This window comes from Gadus morhua, chromosome 13 (genome assembly GCF_902167405.1).
Source record: "Gadus morhua chromosome 13, gadMor3.0, whole genome shotgun sequence".
NCBI classification, from domain to species: domain Eukaryota; kingdom Metazoa; phylum Chordata; class Actinopteri; order Gadiformes; family Gadidae; genus Gadus; species Gadus morhua.
Genome location: NC_044060.1, coordinates 22,427,177 through 22,450,135, shown reverse-complemented (window position 1 = coordinate 22,450,135; position 22,959 = coordinate 22,427,177). Strand labels below are relative to the sequence as shown.

At 44.9% G+C, this 22,959-nt stretch overlaps 1 protein-coding gene across 1 annotated transcript; it reads right to left on the bottom strand.

The window, feature by feature from the left end:
• Nucleotides 1-2,355: 2,355 nt before the first annotated feature.
• LOC115557864 (uncharacterized) lies at nt 2,356-9,126 on the bottom strand. The gene is made up of 4 exons (XM_030375998.1): nt 8,999-9,126; nt 7,731-8,794; nt 7,344-7,542; nt 2,356-4,180 (listed from the first exon to the last, which is right to left on the bottom strand). Exons 2-4 carry the CDS (start codon nt 8,205-8,207, stop codon nt 2,556-2,558), a joined length of 2,301 nt encoding a protein of 766 aa, XP_030231858.1. The 5' UTR covers nt 8,208-8,794; nt 8,999-9,126; the 3' UTR covers nt 2,356-2,555.
• Nucleotides 9,127-22,959: the final 13,833 nt, after the last annotated feature.

Genomic DNA, 22,959 nt, shown 5'->3' with positions numbered 1-22,959 from the left:
CTGTAAATGTAGTGACCAGGTCTAAGGCCCAGATCCAGAACCAGCAGGTTATTCCACCTACTGGTAGGGAATAGACTGCATTGAGTGAGATACACTATGAAATTGCCGAACTGCAAGACTGTGCTACGCCAAAGAGAAAGAAGAGTAGGAGGAAAAAAGGTAGGGATAGGCTGGTAGGCACAGTGAGAGTAGCCTCCACCGAGTTGCCAGATCCTGGAGGGGGTCAAGTAGAAGCATCTTGTAATTTGAGGGAATAACAGCAGCAAGAGGAATCCCAGAAAGGTGTTTTGCAGCAAGCGACCTGATACCAGAGGGTGAAACAGGAGTTCCGTTGGGGTTTAGTTTTGTCTTTAGAGGGGGGATATTGTACTGCAGTTCTGAAGAGGCAGGAGTGGCTAAGTGACTAATTCCCCAAGGTCTTAGAGAGAGGGTGCTATATATGGCCCATAGGCAACCCATTTTGGGGGCGAGGGAAACCTATGCCCCCCCAAAGGGTTTCCAGCAGATTACATTGGCCTGGGTTACACTCAGAGTGTTAGCGGTTAGGCACTCATTATTTTTCCAAAATTTCCTCTGCAACCTTTACCCATCATGGACGTCGCCTTTAACTGGATAGCCATGGAGTTAGTAGATCCCTTAGAACGGACAGACACGAAACCGGTTCAGCCTAGCAGTTTGTGATCACACTACCTAGAACCGTATCCTCTTATAGAGGATACGGTTCTGTAGGAATCATCCCTTCAGAGATTCCTACAGACTAAGGAACCATCTTCTTATCCAACACACAGACTGCTGGGCATAATAAGGATTCTTACCACCCACTACTACCAACAAACAGAGGGCCGAGTGGAGCGATACAATTGGACCCTTAAGGGAATGCTTAAAAAGTGAATATCTGTGAATGGCAAGGACCGGGACTGATGGAAGTCCTGAGAGAGTCTGGGAAGGCCCACAGCAGGAGACGTGGGCACGTTTCTTGTCATTTGTTCTTCAGATGAGGAAGAAAATAGAGCAGCCAACCAAGTAGGTGTGGAAAAATCTGGAGAAGATGCAGCAGTCAGCAGTCCTGGTATAGGATGGCCCGGAGAATGTCCTTTGAGCCAGGACAGGAAGAATCACAAGTTCTGTTAAAAAAATGGAGAATTGTTGTAAATAACAACTTGTATCAGTTGGAGAAACACTGGCCTGTCCCCAAACTAAGAAGTGTGAACACAGATAGACGTAAAAATACTCCAACATTCTACACACCCCTGAATGATTAGGAAACCGTTCCACATCAGAGAAAGCGATCTTTGTTGTTGACTGCACTCCTCTGTGCAGTCAACAACAATCGTATTTTCCGCCTCATATTAGATAAACGATTGTGAATGGTCGGGCTATCTTGATTTGCATTTCTGCATGTGATAAACCGGTATCCCACTACTTTGAATAGTTTCTGCACACTGACATGTGCACTAGAACTTGGCCCCACTAAAATTGTATTTGGCATTTGAATGTAGTAGTCTTTTTGTGATTCAGTAGAATACATTTGAATAATCAATCTATTTGTAAAGAAACAATATTATATTTTTCAGAGGATACTGCTTTATGACAATGTGTATGTGAATATATTTATTGATCATGTTATCACATTGACATGAAAAGCTCTTCTTCAGTGCCAGGTCAATGCACAATATTTGCGCATCTCTCCTACTAGTACCAGAGAGGTAGAACTAACCCCCCTGTAGGACTAACCACAATGTAGGACTAGAGGTAGGACTGACCACCCTGTTGGACTAACCACAATGTAGGACTAGAGGTAGGACTAACCCCCCTGTAGGACTAACCCCCCTGTAGGACTAACCACCCTGTAGGACTAACCCCCCTGTAGGACTAACCACCCTGTAGGACTAACCACCCTGTAGGACTAACCCCCCTGTAGGACTAACCCCCCTGTAGGACTAACCACCCTGTAGGACTAACCCCCCTGTAGGACTAACCCCCCTGTAGGACTGACCACCCTGTAGGACTAACCACAAACAATAATGCACCAGATACAACCCTGTTTTGTATTGTATATTTATTATTTTAAAAAATGTTGTATGAAGAAAATAATATCTGCCATTTGACAGATGCTTTTTTTAAACACTCATTAGTGGCCCAAGTGGGAATCAAACCTTATACCCTGTGTAAGTGCCTTGCCCTATTTATAGGAATACTAATACTTTTAATATTTTTACGTTCTTTCAAAGTCAGTGTGTTGATGTGTGTGTGTGTTGGTGTGTTATTGTGTTGGCCTGTGTGTGTGTGTGTGTGTGTGTGTGTGTGTGTGTGTGTGTGTGTGTGTGTGTGTGTGGGGGGGGGGGGGGGGGGGGGGGGGTGTGCGTGAGTGTGTTTCACGGGGCAGTCTATGTGCGTATATGTTACAGGACAAGGTATGTGTCTATTAAAGGAACTGTATGGTGTGTGTGTAATGGGCAAAGTCTGTGTGTGTGGGTGTGAGTTACAGGGGAGGATGTCTGTGTGTGTTACGGGGCAGGGTGTGTTTGTGTTACAGGGCAGGGTGTGTTTGTGTGTTACGGGCCAGGGTGTGTGTGTAAAGTAAAGGGGGGGTAGTATGAGGCGAGTACAGGCATGGGATGGTACGACATCACTCTACAGCCTACAGGTATCAAACTGGGGGCGGAGCCTACATGTAGGGGGGCAGAGCTGACAGGTATCATACTATGGGCGGAGCCAACCTGCATATGGGCTGAGCCGTACTGAATGGGGCCGTAGCCTACAGGTATCATACTGGCGGAGGGGCCTACGGGTATCATACTGGTGGAGGGGCCTACAGGTATCATCCCGGTGGCATAGTTAGCCAATGGGAGGAGGACTTCCACATATTGACCTGTTTCTGGATCAAACAGGGTTTTGACCTGGCGTTGGGTGGGCGGCATTGTGGATACAGGCCCTGCATTCGTCAACCCAACCAGACCTCCTCCAGGCCAGAACCCCTGCAGGGCAAACATGAACTGCTGCTGCTGAAGCAGCTGATGCTGTTGTAGTTGTTGGTGGTGTAGTTGTGTTTGATCCAGTTTGTGGGTGGCATGGTGGTTGGAGATGCTTTGGGTGGAGGTATTCTGGGGGGAGGTGTTCTGGGTGGAGGTTTTCCGGTTGAAGGTGTTCTGAATTGAGGTGTACTTGTTGGAGATGTTCTGGTTGGAGGTGTTCTGAATTGAAGTGTACTTGTTGGAGATGTTCTGGGTGGAGGTGTTCTGAATTGAAGTGTACTTGTTGGAGATGTTCTGGGTGGAGGTGTTCTGAGTGGAGGTCTTATGGGTGGAGGTGTTCTGGGTGGAGGTGCTGATAAAGCCCTTGTAATCGTCTGTATGAACGGGAGGATCCTTTCCTCCTCTAGCCTTCTGCTGGGTAGAGGAAGAGGAGACCACAGTGGGGGTGTCGGGGAGGCCCGTAGGTTGGGCGTACCCTGTCCCGAGGATGGGGGTGTAGTTGTAAACAGGGAGTGGAGGCCGACCAATTTTTCCAGATTCCCCAGCTGATCCCTGCTGGGGAATCGAACCCCTGACCCTCCCGGAACGCTGCCCCCCCCCCTCAGTGATAGGCCCCAGCTGACACGTCTGATTGGCTGCTGCTTGTTTTCTGATTGGAGTGCTGCAGTTAGGGAACCTGCTGCCCTCAAGTCTCTCCAGTGATTGGGGAAGAGCTGTTGCCACGGTAGCGTGACTTTGGGAAGTCAATGGATGACTCTTTGTGGCCTCCTTGGTGTCCTTGACCCCCACAGCCTGCTGGTAGCTTGGGGGGGGGCTATCCTCTGCGCCAATCACCTTGTATGTCACATGGCTCCAGCCAGTAGCGCGGTGGTGTGTCGTGGTTGCAGCGGAGGAAGTGTTGGTGAAGGAGAGGCGGCCCGTTGTTTGAACCTGACTCTTGATATCCCTCACAATATGGACTGGTCCACCCTGAACCAGGCTTGTACCTCCTACTCCATGCCTAAACTTTGGTTGGTTGCCTGGGGTTTGGCAGTTAGGGTGGTTTGGGATCAGATTACTGGCATACTTGGCTGGTCCTCTTTCTCCTTGCATTTTCTTGGACAAAACCTCCTTGATTATGCAGGACGCCAACTTGGTTTTTGTTTCGTCCAAAGAAAATGACTTCTGGAGCCTTGGTTTACTGTTCCTACCTGGTCCTAGGAGTTCTAGGACAGAGGGAGAAGTCAGAATCACAACGAGATGTAAGGAACGTTAGCTAACAGTAGAATTGCAGTGTTACAGTTGCATAGATCCCATTCGTATGAGGGGAATACACTTTTAATCACTTTCCAAAGATGTCCAAATAGTCGCTCACTCAAAACGAGTGCCAGTTATAACACAAATCTCCCTCCTCTTGCCTCATCTGTCCTGTCACCTATCCCCTCACGTGAACCCTCGAGCTCTGAGTCTGACTCAGTCCAGTCTGACAGCACCAGCGTACGGATGGCTGAAAGAGAATGGTGCAACTCCAAGTGCCCTGATGTCCTTCTCGCCTACCATGCTCTCCTCTTTTCTGCCTCCTTATCTGAAGCAAAAAGCTCCTTCTTCCAATCTCAGGTTCAGTCTTCTTTCTCAAGGTCCTGGTCAAACCTACAGCCCAGCCTCCCCTACTGCTTCTCCCTCTATACTAAGACGAATGCTCCACAAAACCTTGATTGCTGTCCTGGCTGACATCCCCCACTGACGTCAGGACACGTGAAACCCTACAAAATGTCAGCGCGATGATAATAATAATTTAATCAATGAATAAAACATCTCCATCTTCGGTTTCATTTCATGTAATCGCATGATTTTTATACTGTTTGGGTTATATGTTTATGGTTGAGTGCACTAGTTGTATTTTGCTTTGGACAAAAGCATCAGCATTTGTCCAAAGCTTCATGTAATGTAATAAAAGAAATGGTAGTGTGTCTACAAACACAAATAATTTAGCACTATGTTTGGCTCTGTGATTATAAGGCTAACTGTTATGTGCAGCTGACTTCAAGTGCTTCATTATAGAAACAAGAGATAGATATGTTTTTATTCATTTAATTCTTAAGACAATTTTTTGCATTTTTTTAGTTGTTACTTGCACTCATTTTTAACAAGCAAATATTCAGAACATATCGTAAATCTTTGATAAGTACGATGGCTCATTGCATTCACTCAATAATACAAATTTCACCAGGTTATCTCATAATTATGAGATAATTATCTCATAATTATGAGATACTATCTCATAATTATGAGATAATTATCTCGTAATTATGAGATACTATCTCGTAATTATGAGATAGTAGAGAGTAGTGACGCTTGCACAGAAGCATTCGGCCGACATCTTTCTTTATTCAGGTTGGAAATAGTAACAAAGTTACGCCATTAAATGCGTTTATGGAAACATTTTTAGCGAGAAATGTGCATTTTACTTTCATAATGTTCGCTCGGTGAATGTGAAGAGACTCTGTCCATCCGTTCACTTGCATGGACAGAGTCTCTGGTTGCTAAGCAACCTCAACGTCTTGGCGGACTATTTCTCTGCTGATCAACACTACGAATGCTGGAAACACACCAGACACACCATGTGAAGTTATTTAACCCGATTATTGTTATTTATATCCGAGATTATTTAATCTAACCCGATCCAAGCTCTATCATGCACCCAAACACGGCGGCGTTTGGGTTTCCTTCCTGGGACTCCTAAATCCAGCGCAGCCACAGGCGCGTAGCTGCGTACGTAGGACAATTTTTGACACAAAATGGTCAAGCAACATTTTAGCTGCGTGACATACGCACGTACATCTATATCACGAAAGCAACCCTCAGCAAGCCTGGGACTAGTGCAACTGCACGGTTGACAGGTGAGACTGATGATGTCCAGCCCAAAAATGCTCAAAATCCACCTGGAAGCACCCAATCCCGCCCAATATTAACTAAATTCTATTGCTTTCTATGGCCAGAAATCTGCAGAAAAACCCACCCAAATACCCTTTTTACCCATTTTTACCCGCAGACGGCCATCCTAAGTAGCTCAATTGGGTGGGAAACCGCCCAATCTGGCAACACTACTGATGGTCAGAACACCAGTTATCTCATAATTATGAGATAATTATCTCATAATTATGAGATACTATCTCATAATAATGAGATAACCTGGTGAAATTTTTATTATTGAGTGAATGCAATGAGCCATCGTAGATAAGCAATTAAATGTATGCAATTAAGTGTATTCCCCTGAGGAGCTATGAGGAACTACTTCAACGCTGTATGTTAGCTATCTAACAGTAGCATGGTGGCAGTAAAACTAACAGAAGCATGGTGGATGTATGCCAGGCTAACAGTAGCATGACAGGTGTATGCTGTATGCTAGGCTTAAAGAAGTATGGTGGTTGTACTTTAATCAAACGGTAGAATAGTGGGTGTAGAATGGTTGGTAGGTAGAGATGTCCGATATTATCGGCCCACCGATATTATCGGCCCGATATTAGCATAAAAATGTAATATCTGTCAATATCGGTATCGGATTTTTTTTGCCTTAAAACCGATTTTTTTTTTTTTTTTTATAGCTCAAATAAATGTTTTCAAAATTGTGCAGTACAGTGCACATTGTAATTGACTCATATTTGTGCATTTATTCAATTAAGGTTATTGAGTTTTAGTTAAAGAAACATACTGCTATGTTGCACATAGTTGTTCAGGTACAATGTTTTATCATTTGTGAAGTCAAGTTTGCCCTATTTGTTGTGGGCATTGTCAAGATTATCTCAGGGAGAGTGTAATCCAAACTGTTGTCTGAGACCATTAAAAAAATAAAAATAAACATGGCACTTTTCCCTTAAATTAAGTTGAAGTATTTTTCTTATTTTGCACAGACAATGTTAACATTTGGAAAGCCTTGTTGCATTCAAGAATGCATCCAGTGGGCATCACAATAACATTAAGCATGTTGTGTTAATTCCACAACAGGAGATATGTAATGTTACCTAAATTAGGTTTGAGGAAAAATAACCCAAATATCGACATCGGTATCGGCTGATATCGGAATCGAAAATTGAGAGTTGGACAATATCGCATATCGGATATCGGCAAAAAAGCCAATATCGGACATCCCTATTGGTAGGCTAACAGCAGCATGGGGGTAGCTATCCTACAGTTGCATAGTGGGTATATGATAGTTATACGGTAGCATGGTGGGTGTCAACTAGGCTAACCGTAGCATGGTGGGTGTCTGCTAGGCTAACAACAGCATGGTGGGTGTTTGCTAGGCTAACAGCAGCATGGTAGGTGTTTGCTAGGCTAACAGCAGCATGGTGGGTGTTTGCTAGTCTAACAGCAGCATGGTGGGGGTACCTGGCCTGCCTGCAGTCACCAGGCCCCGGTAGCCCCTGGGCCCCTCCTCGTCGCTGGTTGCAAATCTCCGCTGGTAGTATGCAGGCATGCTGTGTTGCCGGAGAAACGTTGCTGGGCGATGACACTTTGACTGACTGAGCAACTGATTGGCTGACACATCAACCCCACCCTTGGCCTGAGGCCCCTCCTTCTCTTTGTTCTGTAAAAGCACAAATATCTTGTTCTTATAATGTTGACATTGTGTACACACACACACACACACACACACACACACACACACACACACACACACACACACACACACACACACACACACACACACACACACACACACACACACCCTTTTTCCTTTACGCAAAACACAAATAACCACAAGCAAAGCAGTACCTGTGTCTCCCCCGTCTCTCTGTCTGACTCCTCATCAGAGGGGAGGATGATGGAGGCGGAGAAATGAAGAGAAAGATCCTCCTCGGACCAGTCGCTGTAGCCCTCCTCCTCCTCCTCCTCCTCTGGACGGCAGGAGGAAGAGCAGCTGGAGTGGAGATCCAAATAGTCTCCTGCACCTCCTTCCGTCTCCTCTCTTCTCCTCTCCCCTGGGCCTCCTGGGGCCTGCTCCTCCCCTAGTCTCCCCTGCCCACCTCCTCCCAGCTCCACCCTTCCTCTCCCCTCCCCAGGCCCCCCCGGTGCCCACTGCTCCTCCCTTCCCCTGGTCTGACAGGAGGAGTCACAGCAGAAAGGTTGACAGCACTGGGAGTGGGAGGTGTCCAGACCCACTTTGTGTGGTGAAAGTTTGTTGTTGTTGTTGCTGAAGACATGTGGCTTTGGGAAATACCTTCCCACCTCGACCCCCTCCTCACAACTCATCGCTAATATAATCTCACTCCTCTATCACTATACTATAACTATCACTATCTCACTTATCTATCACTCTACTATCCAAAATCACTCCACCATCTCTCTATCGCTACTGTCACTATATGCCACTATCAATCTATCAATCTACTAGCACTATTTCACTGTACTACCACTTTCTCCCTTTACTATCACTAATATACTATCTCACTGTATCCCCATATAACCCCTCTCTCCTTACACTATATCACTGCTATATCCCTCTACTATCACTGAATCGCTCTATTTTCACTACATCATTCTCCAATTGCTCTACAATCAATGTGTCACTCTACTATCCCTCCATCAATCAACTATCACTATATCACAAAATCACTCCTATATCACAAAATCACGCTACTATCACTGGATCACTCCACAATCACTTCTCTGTTATTCAATCCCTACATCACTTCTCCACCAATCTATCACTCAACTATCACCATATCAATCTATCCCTCTACTATCATTCATTCCTCTATCATCTCTCTACTTTGAGACTCCAAATATATATATTAGATAATGAAAAGGGAATGGTTTCTCTTCCACACTTTCCTCATCTGTCACATTAAGGGAGATGGGGAGAGAGAGAGAGAGAGAGAGAGAGAGAGAGAGAGAGAGAGAGAGAGAGAGAGAGAGAGAGAGAGAGAGAGAGAGAGAGAGAGAGAGAGAGAGAGAGAGAGAGAGAGAGAGAGAGAGTGGACGGATCAGAAAATGATTGCTATCAGACATGAAACACACACTCAATCCCATGGAACACACACCTGTATGCAGGTCTCTATTTGTCTCCTCTCTGAAGTTCTTTGCTGGTTTTCAGGCTCCGCAATGAAGCCTTGTAGACCAGGTCCCTCCCGGCCGCAGACAACAAACTGATCCCTCACTCAGCCTGGGGTGTGTGAGAGAGAGAGAGAGAGAGAGAGAGAGAGAGAGAGAGAGAGAGAGAGAGAGAGAGAGAGAGAGAGGTGTACATTGCATATGACTATTTTGGGATCTGAGTGGCAGACATGCCTGTTGCTTACTCTATCTCGCTCCTTCACACACACACACACACACACACACACACACACACACACACACACACACACACACACACACACACACACACACACACACACACACACACACACACACACACACACACACACACACACCTTACCCTGAAAAGGCAGGAAAATACATAAAAATCTGCATCAATGGTGACATTAATCTACATTGACATACTGTATATCTATGGTAATGTATACATAAAAAAACGTTTAAAATGATTTAATAGGTTTTATATGAGGATATATCTTCAATCCACTGTAGCATCAACAGATATTGGTTTAATTCCCGTATGTATAACAACTCAGGGGTTCTGTCACTGCATATCATTATAATTTTTTTAATCCCATGGTGAGAAATCCGTAGTTTGAGGATGTACACATTTTAGTCAGGCAAGAAGAGGCAGGAACTTGAAACTTGCCAGGAACATTGAGGTCCTTCACACTCAGACATTGTGGCTGTTTCCCAATGTCAAGGAAGCATGCTCAACGGCCTCCCTTTTAAGGACGCTACGTCATAGAACGCCGACAAGCACTGTTCCAATGTTGAGGACGCTAGAAAGCCGCGCCATTTTTGCGTCCTTTGTTTTTGAGAATTCCGAGATTTTTCAAGGATGCATCGCTGCATCCTAGACGAGCCAAAACTACCAACAATCCTCTGCGTTCACTGGGCGGGTTCTTGAAAATGGCAGAGCAGTACACGTTCAAATGAAGTGAAGTTATATTAGTTTTCAGAAATATTTTGTGCCGTATTGCTTTTTATAGATTCATCATGTTAATGCAAATAATCAAGCCTAAAGACCTGTGCCACTTTTCAAACGTTTTTGCAACTTAATGATACGTTGCTATATTTTGCATGGACGTAGCTGGTGTTAAACACCACTGTCACCAATGTCAATTTACTCGCTCACAAGATTACATTATTTATGTATACCTATTTATGTTTGTATTGAATCGTTTTTTTTTTAGGGTCAGCCCAGCAAACGGAGGCTTTTGTGCGCCTTAGGGTGGCGCACAAACATTTGTTTACCGGTGGAAGGGATAGTGCCACTATCCAATGTTGTAAAATTAATGCACAACCGATCATTTGCAATGTTTGTAATTTTTAATGAACGTATATCATTTTATTTTATATGATATACTTATGTGTTCAAAGCACTGGTAGATTGTAGGCATATATGAATGAATGAATCAGATCAGTTAAATAATATATCCAAATAAATACACGTTTATCATCTCTTTCTTTGTCTTTTTCCCCCTGCATAATAGTAATCAACCGTACTGTAAATGTGATGCATGAATTAAGTTCTCAGACAATTTCACTTAGTTTTATAAAAATTGAATGGATTTTCCTTTTAATAAAGACAATTCGATCAACCATAACAAAGCTTTTGTGACTTCCCCAAAGAGGCTCCATGCAAAGGAGACATGACCGCATTCATAACAGACAAAAGTCAAATAAATATCGATCAGCTTGATTGCTGCCATGTTTTATCCATAAGCGCACATGTGTTTACAAGCGGACACGCAGTATTAAGAAGCGGAAGCGCTTCCACACTACCAAGTCGTTCCCAAAGTCCGACGTTACAAACGCTAGGAAGCACTCTAGTCTCATCTCCATAGGACGCGACTAGCAAGGACGCGTCCTAGCAAGGCTGCAGCCTTCACTTTGGGAAACAGCCAGTCTCTCTGTATGTCTGAGTGTGAGTGCGTGATTGTGTGTGCGTGTGTGTCTGTCTGACTCTGTCTGTGTTTCTCTCTGTATGTCTGAGTGTGTGTGTGTGTGTGTGTGTGTGTGTGTGTGTGTGTGTGTGTGTGTGTGTGTGTGTGTGTGTGTGTGTGTGTGTGTGTGTGTGTGTGTGTGTGACACACACACACACACACACATCCTGACACACAGGTCAGGATGTGACGGAGTATCTAGCCCAACCCTGCACGCTAGGCGGCGTGAGAAAGATGGTCGCCGAGGAGTGGGATGGAACAGCGCTCCTCTCCGGCAGCTCCTCACGCGACTGAGCAGCTCCTCCCTGCTCACCCTGAGAGGGAAGGGCCTAGAAAAGGTGGCCTAAAAAAAGGTCTGTTCCGTTTAACCCGGGCAGCCTGCCGCAGCTGCCGGGTCATCCCTCCACACGGTTGAAAATATAAGAATAAGAAAACCCACATGAAGCTCACCATTGCAACCTGTAACGTCCGCACACTTTTGGATGTGCCCGTTGACTCCTCTCGTCCCCAAAGAAGAACAGCGCTGGTTGCACACGAGCTGCAGAGATACAACATTGATATCGCAGCTCTTAGCGAAACCCGCTTCCATGGCGAGGATTCTATAACAGAGGTGGGAGAAGGCTACACCTTCTTCTGGAGGGGGCTTCCAGAAGGCTCCCGCCGCCTCCATGGTGTAGGTTTTGCTGTGCGGTCAAGCCTACTTCAGAGGATCCCAGAATCCCCAGTCAGCATCAGTGAAAGACTGATGACCTGGCGCATTCCCCTCACCAACAACCGTCATGCCACCCTCATCAGTGCATATGCCCCAACACTGGATGCTGACCCCGAGTGCAAGGAACTCTTCTATGCCTCCCTGCACTCCCCGCCATAAATAAAACACCCTCCACCGACAAGCTCATTCTCCTCGGGGACTTTAACGCGAGAGTGGGCTCTGACGGTGTGTTATGGAAGGATGTTCTTGGGCAGCACGGTGTTGGTAAACTCAATGAAAATGGTCTTCGCCTCCTCACTCTCTGCTCTGAGTATCAGTTGGTCATCACCAACACCTTGTTCCAACTGAAGAACAAATTTAAGACCTCCTGGCAACACCCCCGCTCTAAACACTGGCCCCTCCTTGATTACATCATTGTCCGCCAAGCTGACAGGAAGGAGGTGCGAGTTACCAGAGCGATGCGTGGAGCAGACTGTTGGACTGATCACCGCCTGATCAGAGCCAAATTCACCCTGGAACTCCGTCCACCACTGAGGAAAACACCACCCTGCAGGAAGCTCAACTGTGATGCATTGAAGTCCCCGCACTCAGTCAACCAGCTCAGGGAACAGATCGCCTTACAGCTGTCCAAGATCCCTGAAACACCAGCTGATCCGGACGTCAACACCACCTGGAGTACCCTACGCACCGCTATTCACCGGGCGGCAGTAGAGTCTGTAGGGTACACCAGACGGAGACACCAAGACTGGTTCGACAACAGTGCACCAGGTATCCACAACCTACTTCAGGCAAAACACAAGGCCCTTGCAGCTAACCTTTCCAACCCCCAATCCACCTCGCTGAAGGCCCGCTTCAACAACATCCGGGCTGAAACACAACGTACCCTCAGAGCCATGAAGAATGACTGGTGGACAAAGAAAGCCCACGAGATACAGCATCACGCGGACACCAACAACTCCCACGCTTTCTATGACTCCATCAAGGCTATTTATGGCCCACAGAGGAAGAACATAACCCCGGTCAGATCAGCAGATGGTACCATCCTGTACAAGGACAAACAACAGATCCTGGACAGATGGGCTGAGCATTTCAACACCCTGCTGAACACCTCATATCCAACCAGGATGGACACACTTGCCGGCCTCCCATGCCTGCCAACCGTCACTGATCTGGACTCCTCCCCCAGCTTTGCTGAGGTACGAAAAGCCATCGCTGGCCTGAAGAACAACAAGGGCCCAGGCCTTGATGGAGTCCCGGCAGAAATCCTGAAGCATTGCGGATACCTCCTCACCCGCAGATTACACCATCTGATCATTGACATTTGGTCATCTGAAGTCATCCCGCAAGATTGGAAGGATGCCAACATCATCACAATCTTTAAGCGCAAAGGAGACAAAGCAGACTGCGGTAATAGCAGAGGCATTTCCCTCTTGTCAGTTGCCGGTAAGGTGCTCGCACGGATCATGCTACTTCGACTAGCATCTCATGCTACCAATAACATCCTACCGGAGACCCAGTGCGGCTTTAGGCAACAGCGAAGTACCGCAGACATGATCTTTGCTGCTAGACAGATACAGGAAAAATGCAGAGAACACTGCAAAGACCTGTACCTAGCTTTCATTGATCTGTCCAAGGCCTTCGACACGGTAAACTGGGAACTGCTGTGGGAAGTGCTGGGGAAGCTGGGGGTTCCACCAAAGTTCAGAAACATCTTGCGGCAGTTTCATGATGGGATGCAAGCCTGTGTGAGTGTTGGTGGCCAACAATCTCCATTCTTCAGTGTGGATGTGGGGGTCAAGCAAGGGTGTGTCCTAGCCCCAACCATCTTCAACATATTCCTCTCCACAGTCACCCTCCTCTCCCACAAACTCCTGGACCCTTCTGATGGGGTACAGATACAGTACAGACTGGATGGCAACCTCTTCAACATTAGGCGCCACCAAGCCTTCACCAAAACCACCACCCAACACATCTTAGAGCTACAGTATGCAGATAACTGTGCTCTCCTCGCCCACTCACCAGAATCTCTACAGCATGCGCTGAATGTGGTCGCCTCCATCTACAGCACCATTGGTCTCCAAATCAACATCAAGAAAACACAAATAGTTGCTCAGGAGTTCACCCCCTAAACGTGTGTGCCCACCTTCACCCTCGATGGTCATCCCCTTGCCATCGTCCCACACTTCACCTACCTAGGCAGTATTCTGTCCCCCTCCTGCAACATCGATGATGACATCCAGGTCCGCATCGGTCTGGCCTCCGCTGCCTTTGGCAGGCTTAGCGCCAGGGTTTTCCAGAACAGGAACCTCACCACCTCCACCAAAGCAGCTGTGTACAGGGCAGTCTGTCTTTCCACACTGCTGTATGGTTCGGAAACCTGGACACCCTACCAGAGGCATTTTCGAACCATAGAGGCCTTCCACATCCGTTGCCTGCAAAGGATCCTGGGTGTGTCCTGGGAAGACAGGGTGCCCTATGCCGAGGTCTTTGACCGGACCCACACACAAAGCATCGCCCTGCTCCTTGCGCAGAAACACCTACGCTGGGTTGGGCATGTGATCCGTATGCCTGCCCACCGCCTGCCCAGGCAAATCCTCTATAGCCAACTTCTGGATGGCCAGAGATCTGCTGGGGGTCCAAAAAAACGTTATAAGGATCACCTCAAAACCCTCCTGAAGCAGTGCAACATTCCACCTGCTGCACTCGAGTCCCTGGCTGCTGATCGCAACACCTGGAGCTCCTCCTGCAACCAGGGAACTACTCACCTTCAGGAGCAAGCCACAGAGAGGAGGATACAGTGACGTGCACTGAGGCATCAGCGTGCTGCAGTGCCCACACCCTCCAGTGCCACATACCCTTGTCTCTCTTGTGGCAAAATCTGCGGATCCCGCATAGGCCTGCACAGCCACTTGGCTATGCATCGCCGCAACACACCCCAATAATTGTCCTTCCTTTCTATTTGGTGCAACGTCATCATCGTAATCGATGGACTGCCATAACGTGTGTGTGTGTGTGTGTGTGTGTGTGTGTGTGTGTGTGTGTGTGTGTGCGTGCGTGCGTGCGTGCGTGTGCGTGTGTCGTGTGTGTGTGTCGTGTATGTTAGAGAAAAAAAAAGACCCTCCCCTTCCGGAAGCATAGTAGGGACTATGCTAGGAGCAATGACTACACACGTGATTCTCATGAAAGGGATTACACTGTGAATACCTAGTAACACAAACGCTCTGTAAATACCAAAAGTGTGGGAATGCTCAGCCAAGGTGCTGAATGTGTGCACAAAGTGTGTTTGAGAAACGTGCAGCGGCAATGGCATTTAACTTTTTTAAACGTATTATTTTATCTCGCAGCATTTTATGATGCCTGTGTCGTTTTTATTTGATTCTTCTTAATCCTGTTGTTTTTATCTGTGCTGTTTTATCTGTTCTTTATCTGTGCTGTTTTATATGCATTTATTAATGGTGGAAACTAGGGCCCGACCGATTCATCGGCCTGCCGATTTAATCGGCCGATTATAGCCTTTTTGAAAATAATCAACATCTGCCAAAAAGACGCAGATTACAACCGATTTTTTATTTTTTTATTATTTGTATGTTAGAGAAAAAAAAAGACCCTCCCCTTCCGGAAGCATAGTAGGGACTATGCTAGGAGCAATGACTACACACGTGATTCTCATGAAAGGGATTACACTGTGAATACCTAGTAACACAAACGCTCTGTAAATACCAAAAGTGTGGGAATGCTCAGCCAAGGTGCTGAATGTGTGCACAAAGTGTGTTTGAGAAACGTGCAGCGGCAATGGCATTTAACTTTTTTAAACGTATTATTTTATCTCGCAGCATTTTATGATGCCTGTGTCGTTTTTATTTGATTCTTATTAATCCTGTTGTTTTTATCTGTGCTGTTTTATCTGTTCTTTATCTGTGCTGTTTTATATGCATTTATTAATGGTGGAAACTAGGGCCCGACCGATTCATCGGCCTGCCGATTTAATCGGCCGATTATAGCCTTTTTGAAAATAATCAACATCTGCCAAAAAGACGCAGATTACAACCGATTTTTTTTTTTTTTTTAGAAATGTTATTGCGCTTAGTATCCTGCAGATTGCGCTCCTACTCGCCTAGCTAACTAACAACTTTAGCTGGAGTAAAAAAGAGGAGATTGAATTTTACCGTACAACATGAAAGCACGCTCGCTCAGGCAGCTGCGCGCTCACCTCACCAATGTACACAAGACACGTTGTTTGAGCATGTTGTGCCTGTTTTTCTTTAGGTCCCAGGCCATGTTAATTTGTTATACTGTAGACTCTAACGGTGAGACCATACTGCTCAGCACGCACGTGTTAGTCACTGCTCACGAGCGCAGCACATTGGGAGTTAGTTATTTATTTTACATTTTAAATTACACAAATTTTTGACTGTAAATGTTTTCTAAAACACCCAAAGGTTCGGCATTCAATTCACATATTCGTCAAAAGTGTTTAAAGTATATTTAAGGTATCAAAAACTACGTTTTATATGCTTTTTTTTTTTTTTTTAATCGGCCGATTAAATCGTAATCGTAATTTTTCTCTGAAAATAATCGGCATCGGCACTCAAAAATCTATATCGGTCGGGCCCTAGTGGAAACTCCGTTCTAGTTCTCAATAGTTCAAACGTTTATTTAAATTAATTTTTATAGTCCTTTCTTTGCCGATTACCTGGTGTTGAATTATGCTTCCTTTTCTCTTTAAACACTTGGCCCATTTATTAGGGGTCCGAGCAGCGAAGCTATTGTTCCTGTGACGTTTTTTTCCCCTCAAATTCTGCAAAAGTCATACTGCAGCCTATACCGTAAATCTAAAACTCTTGACATTTTCAGGTATGGTTACTAATAACCTCTTCTACCCATAATCCAAATTTGTCATACTGGATCCAAAGGTGGTGCTATTGTAAAAAATCATGAATTAGGTTTATTTCTCTGCACCAGATTGACCTGGACTCAAAATTCTTTCAGAATATTAATCTCTAGAATCAGACGCATTTATAAAACCCTGTATAAAAATGTATACTTTTTCCACAATATCATATTAAAGCTAAACATCATAAAAAAAATATTCACAGGCTACAAAAATCATCAAAGATTCACGAAATTCGACACATACAATCTTGAGACCAAGCCTTACAAAAATCATCGTACAGAATTGGTTTTACTTTTTTCCATTTGAGAAATATTTTATCTGTTGAAATATTGGCCAATAAAGTTGGAGCAGTTAGCCCATTTTACTTATATGACCATTTTGTTATTGTATAAAAAAACATACAACTATTCTTAGGTGGATACCAATGCTCCCCACTACTAATAAACACAAATTGTGGTACTCCAACCGAAGGTGGCACTATTTAAAAAAATTATGAACTAGCCTTATTTCTCCTTACGAGATTGACCTGGACTCAAAATTATTTCATCATATTAATCTAAAATCAGATGCATTTTTTTCACCATGGTCTTCTGCTCTAAAAATGTTTACTTTTCCCACAATTTCATAGAAAAGCCAAACGTCCACAGTCTCAACCCGTTTTACCTATTTGACCATTTTGTTATTGCATAACTACCTTACGGCTATCATATGGTGGATACCATTAACAGCGTACATTTTCAGATCTGTACTCTTTTAAGAAGGCCTTATGAACAGAGCCTTATGAACAAGCAATGACATTCTGTCATTGCCACTCATTTAAGAAACACAACATTGAACAGCACCTGAAATTCATCAGGCAATCAACATTCCGGCTCATTAGTTCCAAGAATCTGATTGCCAAGACACAGTATGGCATTAAGGGGAACTTCTTCGTTAACCATTTTTCCTTCATAATGAACTCTGTCATATTTATGTTTTTTCCGTTAGTGTTCTTGACAACAAATCTATTTCCCCAGAATCTCAATTTTTTTTCAGGTATTTGCTTTTAAGAAAGCCCTTAATTCATTTGTGAAATGTTTGCTTGGAGTTTTCTGGATGTTGTGTGCTTATCAATAGAAATTTTCACCATGTGAATGAGGCTCCATTTCAGGTTTCTCAGGCCCCGTTTACACAAAGGGAAAACGCAGATATTTCTACGCGGTTTGGCCTCTCATTTACACGAAAACGCTGTTTTTGTCACAGAAAACGATCACTTCTAAAAACTCCGGCCAAAGTGGAGATTTCTGAAAACGCCAGGTTATGTGTTGTCGTGTCAACGGGGAGAACGGGGTTTTAGGTTCTGAAGCGTCACATTATGCGCCAGGAAATGCTTAACGTCATATGAGGGCCCTATGTTTACAGTTTGTTTGTTACAGGAAGACGCTCGTGTTATTCGTTGTTGTTGATTCTGAGGATTCTGATTGGCTTGCATGGCTTTATCCTTCTCCCTACTAGAGTTTAGATTCTCTGCCCGAGCCCGACCCGACCCGAACCGCGGGCCGGGTCGGGACAATATTTCCCACCACTATCCTCGGGCCGGGCCTTTGATCGACGAGTTTTTTATTTATTTTTATCATTGGTTTATTGGCCTAATTTGAGGAGAAATCTATGCCATAAACAGAAATATTATAGGCCTTTATTACACGGGTCTTCTCAATGCCGTGGAACGCTCCGTTCACTTGCATGGGTAGTAGTCCGTTGACTTGTCAAGCCCAGCGTCTTCCGTTGCTAAGCGACGACACCGTCTTTGCGGACAAATTATTTCTCTGCTGATCAACACTACGAATGCTGGTAACGAATAAATTGTAAAAAGACACACCATGTGAAGTTATTTTTTCGTTTTGGCAAGTAGCCGTGTGATAAGCGGGATAATGTATAGAACGTCGCCGGTCATTGTCGAAAATAAGCCCCTTCAGCGCGAAGCAAGACACCGTCGCTGCGCGTCGGTCGGTGTACGGCTGCCCTGTCGGGGCTTATTTTCCCGATAATGACCGGCGTTCTATACATTATCCCTTACATATATATTTAGCAGAGTAGGCCTAGGCCTAGTAACAAATGTGTACAAAGTTACATAGGCCTATGCATTAAAAAAAAAAGTCAGGTTGAAATCGGGCTCGGGCTCATAATTACGGTTAATGTGTCGGTCAGGCCTCGGACCGAACGTGCACAGGCTCGGGCCGGGTCGGGCTTGATTTTCTGGGCCCGATCTAAGCTCTACTACACTGCCGACCATAGGTTTGGCATAGTTATAATGGCGCTCGACGGCGTATTCATGAGTTTTGATGTAAACTACAACTTTTTTGAAAACGATTCTGTGTGCACAATGTTATTTTTTAAAACGAAGGGGGGGAAATATTTGTTTCTATAAATACCCTGCTACGTATAAACGTGGCTTTAAGGAGCACCAGAATGGGTGTGGATCAATTAACCTATGAGCCACAGCTGCAGACTATTACGGCTAACAGCCAGACAGGAACATGTGCATCTTTTAAAACATGGTTTAACACAGTGAAGATGCCATTCACATCTTAACATTACATTCCCCCTTTTTTAAGCTTGCAAACAGTTTCAAGCGCAGTAGGTAAAAAAGGTAAAATATTGTGCAAGTCATTTGTGCTCAATAAACAGTTCAAAAAGTCTCTAAGGTGACCTCCAATCTTCATTCCAAGATCACTCCTTCTTGGCCAAACAGTGCATTATTCACAGTACACAGCCCAGCTCTGAGACTTCCCCCATCCAGACCTCCAGACCACCTGCAAAATCTGCTCAGCCCTCTGTAGTTCCAGCAGATAACTTGGCCTCCGACCACCGGCCCTTCCCCTGGGCTGCAGACTGGTCCTCCACTGGATCTCCTCAGGAAGTCTTCAACCATTGCTGTCCTCCGCCACTGCTGTTCTGTCAAGGCTTGGCAATAGCTCCTCACAAGGCTCACGTCAGCAACAAGGAGTTCCCGAGCTATTCCTCCTTCAGGCTCTGGTCAACCCCAGAAGGACAGCAGTTCAACTCCACCAGTGATCTCTTCTCCTAGCAGGTCTCTTCGTCTACCTGCTCACCTTTCACTGTGGCCCACCTTGATGCTCCTTGAACAGTGTTTATCGAAATGTGGGTCCCCTCCACTCGGCTAGAGGAATCATCCCATCACTATCAACAAATGTGAAAAAGAGTTTCCTTGACGCACATGGTTGATGGTAAAAAGCATATTTTTACTTAAAACAAACAATAGCACAACAGTCGATTCACTTGTACAACTCAAGCCTCCCTCCAGTCTAGAACTCTGGGCCTTAAGGAGCACCAGAATGGGTGTGGATCAATTAACCTATGAGCCACAGCTGTAGACTATTACAGGGCTAACAGCCAGACAGGAACATGTGCATCTTTTAAAACATGGTTTAACACAGTGAAGATGCCATTCACATCTTCACACTTCTAAAGGAAGGGAGATGCGTTGATAAGGTTTATTGGACTACGTTACCCATAAGGCTTAGTGCCAGTGAGAGAGCTATGAGCGTGTACATGTGTTGGACCGCTAATGCAATAAAGAGTGCTAGGAAGGCAAGGCAAGGCAAGGCAGGTTTATTTGTATAGCCCATTTCATACAACAAGGCAACCCAATGTGCTTCACAAGTCAAAAGAAATACGAAATACGAAAAAAAGACTGCAATTATATGAATGCAAAAGACATTAAAACACAATTGATTAGGCTTAAACCGACATATATCAGTCCTAATCCTGAATGCACTGTGCGTTTCACGGCATTTTCCCCCCTTAAATAATTCCTCTTCACACCTGTGAATAACCCGGGAGACGTCCATGATGAGGAATACAACGAAGCCCACCGTCTGGCCCGGTGCATCGTTGAGCGCACGATCGGGAGGTGGAAGTTGCGCTTTAGATGCCTTCACAAGTCAGGCCGAGGGCTCCAGTTTTCGCCGGCCAAGTCATGCGCCGTGATATGTGTGACGGCTATGTTGCACAACATTGCAGCTAAGGCTGGGGTGGCATTGCTTGAACCGGAGGACGCTGAGGACGATGACGACGAGGAAGATCGGTGTGAGGACGGCCTCCCTCATAACTACGCGGCTGGTTTTCATGCGCGTCGAAGAGTGATTGAGACTTTTTTTTAACCCCCTCCACCCTCCCACATGTCATTAAACATTCCCGTCAACGTGTCCAATCCCCACCATATCCCAGCCTTTTGCCTGCTCCTTTGCTTGTTTTTTATAATTTATTTTATTTCTTTATTTATTTATTTTTTTAATTTATTTTAATTTTATTTATTTTTTTACATTATTTTATGCTATGTTTTATGAGTAGCCTATGTCAGTCTGCACAAATCCCCCCACTTTCTCTCACACATTTTGAGTGCCCTGCCTGCGCAAACATTTTCTGGACTGTCCCGTTTTATTTTGGCCATTTTAACATCTTTATTAATAAATTAATTAATAATCTTTATTAATTACCAAACTAAGAACATAAAGGCGCAATGCGTTTTAATAAAACGCATCCAATAGACGGAATGTCCGATGGTGTCGCCACTGAGGCTATAGCTGACGATGCTCTTAGCGTCCTACGAGTACCTACGAGCACCCCTGGTCCTGGAATACTCGTTAGCTACGAGCGTTTTCAAGACGTTCGTTCCCCACGATGCTTTCGGGAAACGCGGTGAAAACTCTACGATGCCCTTTCGACGCACTTCACGATCCACTTAGGCTAACGACGCTTTCGGGAAACGGGGCCCTGGATAGATGAGCAATGTTTACTTCAGTCCACTGGGTAGGCTGGTAGATAGATCTATCCAGCACAGATCTAGGTGGACACACCCACTAGTGATGTCATATTAGGCAGATTTTCGAAACGGCTTGTAAGGCTAATCACACTCACACCTGGTGGTATAATAAGTCCCCTTTAAAATTAAAATGTAGTAATGTAAGTAAAAACATACAATCATGGAGAACATGTAATTAAAGGCATCTCTGAACAATTTAGTTTTTAGTTTGGTTTTAAAAATGGCAACAGTGGGGGCTGTTTTAATGTCCAGAGGTAGTTGGTTCCACAAACGGACCGCATAGTTACTAAAAGCAGCCTCACCCTGCTTAGTACGGGCAGAGGGTTGAACCAGCATACTAAACCGGTTTGTCATATATAAGGAACAAACATAACATGTACTTATACTTTGTCCTACATTGTTGTATACTCTGCTCCCTCCGTTGTCTTCAGAGCACGAGCTGGTAGGTCAAGAGACTTAGACGAGTTAAAGGGACCAAAGTGTGGTGATGACTAGCTCTTACATCAAGCGGAAGGGAAACGGGAAAAAGTTGGAGAAATGCAGAGCTCGCGCCACAGTTCTCTGTTGCTCCCCTGGTGAGGTCAATTTTACAAACTTCAAACTCCCTCTTCACATTTCACATTTGTTTTGTATAACTCCACATTTGTGAACCTTCTTTTGTGTCTACATTTAAAATCATGATTCTGACATTCTAAACAATTATTTAAAATTTTCCATATTTGATTTCCCTTCATGCCTGGGAAAACCTTTTCCATAACTTTTTCAGAAGCAGGATCTTCTTTTATAGCTTAAGGGGTAGTTCGGAATTTTGGACATAGGGCCTGATTCCGAAGTGAGCATTGGTATTCTATATCACTGGAGACAGTTTTCAACACATTTCATTCAGTCCTTCTAGTTGCAGAGTTCGCTCGTGCTAGGCTAGCGCACGTCAACGGGCAATGCTAGCCTGCTATTAAAAACAGTCTTACCCACTCCACAGTACACCCGAGGTAAATCAATTATAAAGCCAGACTATAGATTTAAATGTCTGTGTTGATAGAATAATGTTAGAAATAAAACTAACCTTGCATCGCATGAATCATCGAGGGACTACTTTCTCAGCAGAAGCGGAATTCTACTATGCGCTGGTTAGGTTTGTAACCGAATCACGACAGAAGAACGTAAACAGAGAAGCGTGGGACAGAAGCGCAATTGAACGACTAGGCAACATGATGGTTCAGTGTGCTTTTAGAAATTGTAGAAATAAACGGTACAGATGGGCACCACAAAGTTTCCACCAATTTCCAGTGCGAGATCCAGAAAGGACTCAACTGTGGCTTGTTGCTGCTGGCTTTGACATCAAAACACCGGCTCGTACATGTACAGTTCGTTGGATACAACAAATTCCTCATAATCGTCTTCAAAAGCAGATGCATCGCTAACTCCTCCAAACGTGGCCATATCTTGTTAATTTAATACGTTTGTAGAATTCCTTCGTTCACTGTACTCTGCGTTTGTAGCAATGACAGCGGCAGGTAACCTAGGTATCA